Source organism: Punica granatum, chromosome 5, assembly GCF_007655135.1.
Source record: "Punica granatum isolate Tunisia-2019 chromosome 5, ASM765513v2, whole genome shotgun sequence".
In the NCBI taxonomy this organism is placed as follows: domain Eukaryota; kingdom Viridiplantae; phylum Streptophyta; class Magnoliopsida; order Myrtales; family Lythraceae; genus Punica; species Punica granatum.
The window spans coordinates 4,526,496-4,537,365 of NC_045131.1; the positions used below are offsets into that span (position 1 = coordinate 4,526,496).

General features: G+C 41.5%; 2 protein-coding genes across 2 annotated transcripts; one reads left to right on the forward strand and one right to left on the reverse strand.

Annotated features, from left to right (window-relative positions):
- Positions 1-1,828: 1,828 nt before the first annotated feature.
- Positions 1,829-3,598, reverse strand: LOC116207910. Its single transcript, XM_031541031.1, has one exon. It carries the CDS (start codon positions 3,596-3,598, stop codon positions 1,829-1,831), a length of 1,770 nt encoding a protein of 589 aa, XP_031396891.1.
- Positions 3,599-4,106: 508 nt separating this feature from the next.
- LOC116207913 (putative disease resistance protein RGA4) lies at positions 4,107-5,836 on the forward strand. Its single transcript, XM_031541033.1, has 2 exons — positions 4,107-4,678; positions 5,116-5,836. The coding sequence occupies exons 1-2, from the start codon at positions 4,107-4,109 to the stop codon at positions 5,834-5,836; spliced, it is 1,293 nt and encodes a 430-aa protein (XP_031396893.1).
- Positions 5,837-10,870: the final 5,034 nt, after the last annotated feature.

Sequence of the window (10,870 nt, forward strand, 5' to 3'; positions counted from 1 at the left end):
AAGAGTTTCCTGACTTGTAATTAATTAGAGCCGCACACTAGTTTGATCCACCTTAATTAAAAGGGCACAGGCCAGTTGGAGCTAAGGCACTTGCAACTTACTTGCTCATGTGGTTCCTTGTTATCAGTTTTATTCTTTTTCCTCTTTTTAATTCGCCCTATAAAACTATTTGCTGTCTTATCATTTTGCTATTGCGTAGAAGCATGCTGGTCAAGCTATTCTATGTTATTGGGATTTTATCTATTGCATAATATCTTCAATTTGAATATTGGAATTTGAGTAATAAAAACAATACCGAGTCATAAATGGATCGGGCTGGATTCGAAACCCTAGTGCGAAAGGCTCATACAACTACATCGGCAACCTGATGCTTTAGCCCACTTTTTAAGGATCCCATGAGATTCTAGACAAATGATTCTGGATTCATAAAAGGGTCGGGTACCGATAGCTTAATCTTTGGTTGGACATGGGCTCAATCACTACTAACAAGTACGGACGCAGTGCGTTCTGATGGTGAACAAGGATCGGGTTTCTAGTACAGTACGTAATGATTTAGTATTTAATATGATTAATTCTATAAGTCCTGGTTTCATTCTGGCAGGCCAGGAGAAAAACGACTAAATCCTCATATTCATCAAATATCCCATAATCATGTCAGCAGCATCATTTTCAGCATCACTGCTGCTACTAAAGACTAGTCAATATAGTTTTGATATGTTCGTTTGATGTATATATTTCTTGGTGGACATTTACCTTGGCAGCTGACTACTTGGAGGCTAACATAAAGATCAAGGACAAATTCTTCCCTGTGGATATTATTCACTGTCATCGTCGTGTGATTGACTCCAGCAGCTGCAACATGACGGAATCACTACTCCTACATACAGTACAGTTGTTAGTGGATAAGTTGTCGTCCTCTTTCTTCGAGGACGTTTCCTTGATCTGGAGTGTTAAAGATGATCTCTGTAAACTGCGAAGTACTTTCGTCTCCATTGAGGCAGTCATTGCAGATGCCGAACAGCAGGAGTCCCATAACAACAGGCTGCATGTCTGGCTAGACAAACTCAGAGATGTTCTACACGATTCTGAGAATGTTGTGGATGAGTTTGTGTGGGAAGCACTACGGAAGAAGGTAATAGGCCTTGGAAAATTCTCTGGAAAAGTACGCCGTTTCTTTTCCTGCTCCAATCTACTTGCCCTCCGAATTAAGATCGGTCGCAAGATTAAGGAGATCAGGAAGAGATTGGATGATATAACAGCAGAGAAAGATGCATTTAATCTTAATAAAAAATCACCTTCTAGCCATAGTGTTTCTCGTAGCATATGGCGAGAAACCCATTCCCTTGTGAATGCCTCTGGAGTCATTGGACGAGACAGTGACAAGGATGGGATTGTCCAGCGTCTACTATGCCCTGATTCTGATAAAAATCCCTTCATTGTTTCGATCGTCGTGTTAATTCTTCAATCACTCACACACACATGTCTGCAGCACAAAGAATCTGCAGAATCTGCAGTTCAAAAACTGAACAGAGGGAGAGAAGAACAAAGGATGAAACTGAGAGAGAAAGAAAAAGAACTTCATTAACTGTCACCACACAATACATCATTGACCCTTTCCTACATATATAGACACAAAACAACTGCTAAGTAACTGCTCCTGCACACGTCTAACAATCCTTAAATAGCTACAAAGTCCCTATAAGCAGGGTAACTGCAACTTAAGGACCTAACTGCAAATTAATAAAACTGCTTAGCAAACAGAGAAACTACAGACGTTTAATAAAGACACAGCAGCTCTGAGACAACATCCAACATACTCCTCCTCGGATCAGGTGCTGTTACAAACTCTGATCTTCTGCATGAAACATTTGACCTTATGTGCAAGTTGGTATGCACCAGCTTTCCTTACAACTTGAAATGTTGACTTACTCATGCCTCTTCCAAAGCCTAAATTCAATAGATGTTCATCCATCTTGCTGTACCAAGCTCTAGGAGTATCCTTTAATTCATAAACTCTCTTCTCCTGCTTTGGCACTTGAAAAACCTCTAGTGAGCCATCAAGATCAAACTTTGTCTTGGGCTCTAAAATAGCCAACTCCTCCTTTATTGCAACCATCACTCTTTTATCAGCTTTGCCTTCTTCTTCTCCTGCAACTTCTAAAAATGTAACTGCATCTGCAATATTGCAGCTTTGTTGCTTATCTGCAAGTGGTATAATCCCTTTAACAGACTGATCATCATCCACCTTAGACTTCATCTTCAGCGGATCCAAAGAAAAAAATTTATTCTTCATTGGAATCTCAAATAACTTCCGACACTTTGAATCAAAAATCAAACACTTTTTCTCCTCAAACATCACCTTGTATCCTTTCTCTACAAGCTGACAAACGCTCAACAAACTTTGGGCAATCTTAGGAACATACAAAACCTCATATATCAATTTTGTACCAACACAACTCTCTATTTGGACAGTTCCTTTACCCTTCACTGCCAAGTACTCTCCATTCCCAATTCTTACTCTTGTTGTTACTAATCTATCAAGCTCCCTAAAGAGCTTCTCATCACTTGTCATGTTGTTAGTACAACCACTATCAACAAGCCAACAACCTTTTGAAACAAATGAGGTAAAACCAGAAGCAACAAAGAGTTTTTCTACCTCTTCTTCAACTGCAGGTTGTGCCTCTCCTTGCTGCTGAGACTCTTTCTCCTTGCAAATGACTTCAACATGCCCAAACTGATGACACTTTTTGCATTTCACATCAAGCCTTCTCCAACACTTATAGTGTGGATGGTTCCTTCCACCACAGTGCTGACATGGACGGTGCTTTCCCCTTCTGCTGTTGCTCGATCTTTCCGTTGCAACAATCTCATAAGCATTGTCATATTCTTTCAAGTTCTTTCCTTTTCCACCAGAACTTTGTTGCATTTTGGCTTGCAAAGCTCCTTCAACCATTCCTACTTCAGTAATTCCTTTTCTTCTCATCATACTTCTCTGCTCTTGAGCCTGCAAAGCACTAAGAACTTTAGCAAGTTTGATATCTGAAAGTTCCTTAGTGTTCTCTAATGAAGCAATAGTTGCCTCGAACCTTTCTGGTACAGAAACCAGAATCTTTTGCACTAGCCTATCATCCTTCATATCAGTTCCCAGCACTCTAATCTTGTTAGCAATCTCCACAAGCCTATCAGCAAACTCTTTCACAGTCTCTCTCTCTTCCATCTGAATCCTTTCAAATTCTCTCAACAAATTTAACACTTTTATACCTCTAATCTTCTCATCTCCTTCATATTCTTCCTTCAAGTAATCCCAAATAGCTTTTGCTGACTCAAGCCTCATGATTCTGGTGAAGATGGTGGGTGACACAGCAGCATAAAGACACGATTTTGCCTTTGCCTTCCTAGTCTTCTTCTCCCTGTGCAGCTTGATCTGAGCCATGGTTGGATTGTTAGGAAGGGGAGCCACCTCGTAGTCTTCTTCCACTGCTTCCCACAAATCACAACCTTCCATAAAAGCCGTCATCTTCACAGCCCATGCTTGATAATTCTCCCCATCGAACACAGGTGGTGCCATGGCAGAGAATCCACTCGAACCTGCCTCCATCTTGCCTTGAACTTCAATGGATGCAGTCAAAACACTTAATCAACCTCACAAGTCTCTCACCCACACAGGTCCCTTAAGATCAAGGAAGCTCTAATACCACTGTTAATTCTTTCAAATTCCCACTCTCTTAGTGTTTCTTTCAATCACTCACACACACATGTCTGCAGCACAAAGAATCTGCAGAATCTGCAGTTCAAAAACTGAACAGAGGGAGAGAAGAACAAAGGATGAAACTGAGAGAGAAAGAAAAGGAACTTCATTAACTGTCACCACACAATACATCATTAACCCTTTCCTACATATATAGACACAAAACAACTGCTAAGTAACTGCTCCTGCACCCGTCTAACAATCCTTAAATAGCTACAAAGTCCCTATAAGCAGGGTAACTGCAACTTAAGGACCTAACTGCAAATTAATAAAACTGCTTAGCAAACAGAGAAACTACAGACGTTTAATAAAGACACAGCAGCTCTGAGACAACATCCAACACGTCGGAATTGGAGGGATGGGGAAGACCACACTGGCCAAGTTGGTGTACAATGATGATAGGATAAAACATCACTTTCAATTGAGAATGTGGGTTTACATATCGGAAAAGTTCTATCTAAAGCAGATCCTGCAAAAGATTCTCGTGCCGGCTGCTCAAGAGAACGTTACGCTTGCCCAGTCAACAGCCATTCAGAGCATACATCTTATGGGAGTCGAGCAGTTGCAGGCGAACCTGCAACAAATCATAAAAGATAAGAAGTTCGTACTCGTGTTAGATTATGTGTGGAACGAAAACCGTCTCCGATGGAATGAGTTGAGAGATCTTCTCATAGGTGGTGCTAAAGGTAGCAGCATAATCGTGACATCGCGTAGCTCGAAGGCTGCATCCACGGGGGGCACATGTTATGAGCACAAGTTAAGAGGGCTCTCACCTAGCAACTGTATGTCCTTATTCAAGAAATCATTCGAGGATGGGCCCATTAGTGTAACAAATGCTGAGCTCCAAATTATAGCGTGCCAAATCGTGTCAAATGCGGCGGTGTGCCACTCGTGGTTAAAGCTCTGGGAGGATTGCTCTCTAATACTGAGGTAAGTTGCTGGGGATCCCTCAGAAATGAGAATATATTAACAACGCTGCAGAATGAAGACAATATCTTATCGATAATCAAACTGAGTTACGATCATCTGCCACCTCATCTGAAGAGATGCTTTGCCTTCTGCTCACTTTTTCCGAAGGATTATATATTTCTTAAAAGAACTTTAGGTCTTTATTGGAATGTAGCTGGACTTCTTACAACTTCAAATCGTAACCTAAAGCCCGAGAAGGTATGTGATCAATACATAAAAGAGTTGGTTGCAAGATCATTCTTTCAAGAACCCGAGGACTACAAAGGAAATTTCTTGTTTAAAATGCATGATCTTGTGCACGACCTAGCTGTGTCTGTCAGTAAGAACGAGTTTTCATGGGTACATTCTCAAACTCCAAGCATTTCACAGAGACTGCGGCACGTATCCTTCTTTGACAGTGGCTCAAACAACCCACTGGCACATGTGCCACCATTCTTGAACCAGCAAACGAGCTTGGAAACACTTCTTTCCCATTCAAGCGTATTATGGATTTCAGGGGAGGTTCTGGAAGCATGTATCTCTAATTGTAAGTACCTGCGACAACTAGACTTGCGGAAGTCCATTTTCGAGGTCTTGCCCAGTTCCATCAACACCTTAAAGCATTTGAGGTATCTAGACATAAGTGACAATCTCAAAATCAAGACATTACCGCAATCAGTTTGCAACCTGCAGAGCCTGGAAGTGTTAGGGCCTCATGGATGTCGGAGCCTTGAAGAACTGCCAAGAGATATGTGGAAGCTAATCAGCCTGCGGATGTTGTCAATAACCACGAAGCAGAAGAGCCTAAAGAATACGGGACTAGATCGCTTGAGGTTAAGACGTCTAGAAATAGTGGAATGCCATAATCTAGAATCTTTGTTCGAAGGGATGAATATGGAAGGCCTCACTGCTCTTGAATACTTGAACATCCGTAATTGCACGAATCTGTCATCCATTCCCACGGATAGTTTAAAGTTTCAGACCTCCCTGGAGGTTCTACAACTTTTTAGCTGCAAAAAGCTTGATCTGTACATGGCGGAGGAAGAGATCTTCCCCTCGTGCCTACAGGCTACAGACATTGATCATTTTTGGGTTGCCGAGAATGCTAACCTCACCGGAATGGTTCCAAGGAGCTGCTAGCACCTTACAGCATCTAGGTATCTTGCAATGTCAGCAACTAAAGGGATTGCCCGAGTGGCTCCGTAAGTTCTCACATCTGGAAGTACTCGGAATTGGTGGGTGTAATGGCCTATTGACCCTACCTGATGGAGTCCGAGGCCTGTCCACCCTCAGAACTCTGATAATTGTTTCTGACAATGAGTTGGGTAGAAGATGTCAACCGAACGGGCGAGACTGGCACAAGATTGCTCATATTCCGAAGGTCCTAGTTGATTTTAGGAATGTTAGAGACCCGGAAGGTATGCATGGTTCGTGTTGTTCTCTTTTACTGAAAAACAGCTGAAAAAGAAGCAGCAGAGTAGAGAGAACGCAGAGAAAAAAAAAACAGTTCTATTTTTGAGGAAGAAGAATAGGATATACTTTCATTGATTAACTGCATTATATAAAAACAAATGAGCTGAACAACCTCAGCTTTCTTTTCTCACTAACTTAGCAACAACTTAACTGCTTCCTAAATACATGGCCTAGTGCTATGACTGATTCAACTAAAGCAACTGAACATTAAAACAAAAATATCAAAAGTAGAAATTGCAGCCTTGAGACATAACTGACAAACTCCTCCTGGATCAAGAGCTGCAAACACCCAACTTGTCCCTTAATGTTTTAAAACGACCAGCACTAAGGGACTTAGTAAATATATCTGCAATTTGGTCTTCTGAGCTGCAATACAGCAGCTTTACTTCACCTGTCTGCTGCATTTCTCTAAGAACATAATACTTGATCTTGAAATGTTTGGTTCTTCCATGAAACACTGGGTTCAATGAGATGGCTAAGGCAGCTTGATTGTCTACAAACACTCCTGTGCTTCCCTCTTGCTTTAAATGCAAATCTTCCATCAGTTTCCTTAGCCACACTGCTTGATTCACTGCTGATGTAGCTGCAATGAACTCAGCTTCAGCAGTCGATTGGGCAACCAATTCTTGCTTCCTTGAGCACCAAGAGAAACATGCTGACCCAAACATAAAGCAGTAACCAGATGTGCTCTTCATGTCATCTAATGAGCCACCCCAATCACTATCAGAATAACCGAACAGCTCAAACTTCTCAACTCTGCTGAACTTGATCCCAAATGCAAGTGTTCCCTTCAGGTATCTCAATACTCTTTTTGCAGCAATCATATGAGTTTCACTGGCACAATTAAGAAACCTGGATAAAACACTTACTGAGTACATTATGTCTGGTCTAGAAGAGGTGATATACATCAAACATCCAACTAAGCTCCTGTACTGCTTCCCATCTGCAGGGTCTCCTCCATCCATCTTCTGAAGTTTCTCCTTCTGGTTCATTGGAGTGCTCACACTCTTGCATTCCTCCATATTGAACCTCTTTAGAACCTCCTTTACATATTTCTTCTGGCATAAGAACACCTCATTCTGTCCCTGCTTGATCTCCATGCTCAGAAAATAATGCATCTCACCAAGATCAGTCATTTCAAACTGATCCATCATGTCTCTCTTGAATGCTTCAATTAGAGCAGTATTACTTCCCGTCACCAACATATCATCAACATAAAGAGAGACTATAACCAGTTCAGTTTCAGATTTCTTCACATAGAGGGTGGCTTCACTTGGACTCTTGATGAAGCCTAAGGTCAGTAGATAATCATCTATCTTACTGTACCATGCTCTAGGGGCTTGCTTCAGTCCATAAAGAGCCTTCTTCAGCAGATAAACCTTATCTTCTTGGTCTGGAATAATGAAGCCTTCTGGTTGTTCAACATAAATTTCTTCTTCCAACACTCCATTCAAAAATGCTGATTTTACATCTAGTTGAAATACCTTCCAATTCTGCTGGGCTGAAATGGCTAGCAGCATTCTAATTGTATCTAATCTAGCGACAAGTGCAAATGTTTCTGAAAAATCAATTCCCCATACCTGAGCATATCCCTTCACCACCAATCTAGCTTTGTGCTTATTTATCGAGCCATCAGGATTGAGCTTTGTCCTAAAGACCCACTTGACTCCAATTACTCTTCTATTAGTAGGCTTCTCAACCAGCTCCCAAGTCTGATTCTTCTCAATCACGGCCAATTCTTCTTTCATGGCTTCTATCCATTTTTCATCATTCTTAGCTTCCTCAAATCCTGCAGGTTCTGGAACAGCCACATTGCACCTCTGGTATATATTAGTCAAAGATCTCGTACCTCTAATTGGAACATCATCCACCAGCTCAGTAGGGTCAAGTAGAACCTGTTCTTCTCTGGTCCCCTCCTTTTCTGTCCAGTCCCACTTCTCATCTTCTAAAAATTGAACATCCCTGCTGATAACAATCTTCTTCGTATGTGGATGATATATTCTATAGGCCTTAGATATCAAGTTGTAGCCTACAAAGATTCCCTACTCACTCTTCTCTTCCAGCTTGTTCCTCTTGACTTGTGGAACATGAGAAAAACATAGGCAGCCAAATACTTTCAAATTCTTCAGATTTGGCTTCCTATCAAACCAAGCTTCAAATGGTGTCTTTTTCTCCAATACTCTCGTAGGCAGTCTATTTAGCAAGAACACAGCAGTATTTGCTGCTTCAGCCCAGAACTCCTTTGGTAGAGACTTCTCATGTAGCATACACCTCGTCATCTCCATAATGGTTCTATTTTTCCTCTCACTTACTCCATTTTGCTGCGGTGAATATGGAGCAGTGAGCTGATGCTCTATCCCAGCTTCCTCACAGAAATTATTGAACCTTTGAGAGGTGTATTCAGTCCCATTATCAGATCTAATGACCTGTATCTTACAGCTACTTTGATTCTCCACCCAAGTCTTAAACTTGAAAAACACTTCAGCAACTTCAGTCTTTTGCTTCAAGAAATAAATCCAACACATTCTAGTGAAATCATCAATGAAAATGATGAAATACCTGCTACCATTCAATGATGGAGCTGATTGAGGTCCACACAAATCAGTGTGAATGAGCTGCAACTTTTTAGTAGCCCTCCAGGTTGAGTTTCTGAAAGGTAACCTGGTCTGCTTGCCTGTTAAGCAAGCTGTGCATGTTGATCTCAGCTCCTCCTGTCTTGGTAATCCCATTGCCATGTCATTCTTCTGCATGTATTGCAGTCCTTTGTCGTGGAAATGCCCCATTCTCTTATGCCATAAATCAATCTCACTAACCTGACACTTGAATGCCACTTGCTCTTCTTCTAATGGATTCAGCGAGAAGCTCTTCTTTTTCATCTTTATTTTGAACAATTCTTGACCTTTTGAGTCGAGAATCAAGCATTTGCCCTCTTCAAAAAACACCTTGAATCCCTTTTCTAACAGCTGCCCTACACTCAACAAGTTTTGATCAATGTGAGGCACAAATAGCACCTCTGATATCAGCTTAACTCCTGCACAACTCTCTATAGCTACTGTCCCTTTGCCTCTTACTTCCAGAAATTCTCCATTCCCAATCCTCACTTTGGACTTTAATGATTTGTCAAGATCCCTAAAGAGCCCTTCATCATTAGTCATATGATTAGTACAGCCATTGTCGACCAACCAACTGTCTGATAAGGTTGCTGATGAGAAACATGAAGCTACAAACAACTGATCTTCTTCTTGTTGAGCTGCAGCATGAGCTCCACTTTGTTGTTGTTGCTTTCCTTCTCTGCAGAACCTTTCTATGTGTCCCATTAAATTACACTTCCTGCACTTCACATCTGGTCTTCTCCAACACTTGATGTGTGGATGATTATGTTTCCCACAGTGCTTACAAGCAGAGATCTTGCTCGTATTCCCTGCACCACTGTCCTTTGCAGCAGCTTCTGAACCACTACTGCCTCCATTCTTCTTTCCCTTTCCTTTCTTATATTTTCCCCACTCATTCTGCTGCCATTTGGCCTTCAAGGCTCCCTCACAGCTCCCTTCTTGCCTCATTAGCCTCCTCTGCTCTTGTGCTTCAAGTGCACTTATCAGCTCCATTACTTTCAGTTGGGAGAGATCTTTAGAGTTCTCGAGAGAAGCAATAGTTGCCTCATATCTTTCAGGCACAGAGACAAGAATCTTTTGCACTAATCTACTGTCAGATAAATCAGTGCCAAGGATCCTTACCTGATTTGCTATCTCGATAAGCTTGTTTGAGTACCCTTTGATGGACTCAGACTCCTTCATCTGCATTCTCTCAAACTCCCTGATTAAATTCAGCACCTTCATACCCTTGATCCTCTCATTTCCCCTGTATTCAACCTCTAGAAAGTCCCAGATCTCCTTAGCTGAACCAAGAACCATGATCCTTGTGAAAATAGCTGGTGAAACAGCAACATACAGGCAAGCTTTTGCCTTTGCCTTCCTGGTAACTCTCTCTTTGTGAATCTTAATCTGATTGATGGTTGGGTTATTGGGAAGTGGAGCCACTTCGTAGTCTTGCTCGACTGCTTCCCAAAAGTCACACCCCTCCATGTAGGCTTGCATTCGAACAGCCCAAGCATGGTAATTTTCTCCATCAAACACAGGAGGAGCAAGAGCAGACATGGTGCTTGATCCTGATTCCATCTCACTCAAATTCTCACGTGTATCCCTTGGGTTCACTCGGTGTTTTTGGGTCTCTCGTTTCACTCACTCACAGGTCCCTCAAGAAGTAAAGCTCTGATACCACTGTTGTTCTCTTTTACTGAAAAACAGCTGAAAAAGAAGAAGCAGAGTAGAGAGAACGCAGAGAAAAAAAAACAATTCTATTTTTGAGGAAGAAGAATAGGATATACTTTCATTGATTAACTGCATTATATAAAAACAAATGAGCTGAACAACCTCAGCTTTCTTTTCCCACTAACTTAGCAACAACTTAACTGCTTCCTAAATACATGGCCTAGTGCTATGACTGATTCAACTAAAGCAACTGAACATTAAAACAAAAATATCAAAAATAGAAATTGCAGCCTTGAGACATAACTGACAGTTCGCCCTCTCCGCCACTTTTTGCCATTCATGCTTTCTTCAACTCCCAGGTTCTTCACTGATTATTTTGCATAATGGGTATTTGTTCCTCTTAGAATTGTAATCATTTCTCGCCAGATCGGCT

Bases quoted from the DNA above. Each gene is read 5' to 3' on its own strand.
- LOC116207910 (XM_031541031.1), bottom strand. From the start codon at position 3,598: ATGGAGGCAGGTTCGAGTGGATTCTCTGCCATGGCACCACCTGTGTTC.
- LOC116207913 (XM_031541033.1), top strand. From the start codon at position 4,107: ATGGGGAAGACCACACTGGCCAAGTTGGTGTACAATGATGATAGGATA. The intron at 4,679-5,115 runs GTAAGTTGCTGG...CTTCTTTGACAG, and splicing joins GATTGCTCTCTAATACTGAG to TGGCTCAAACAACCCACTGG.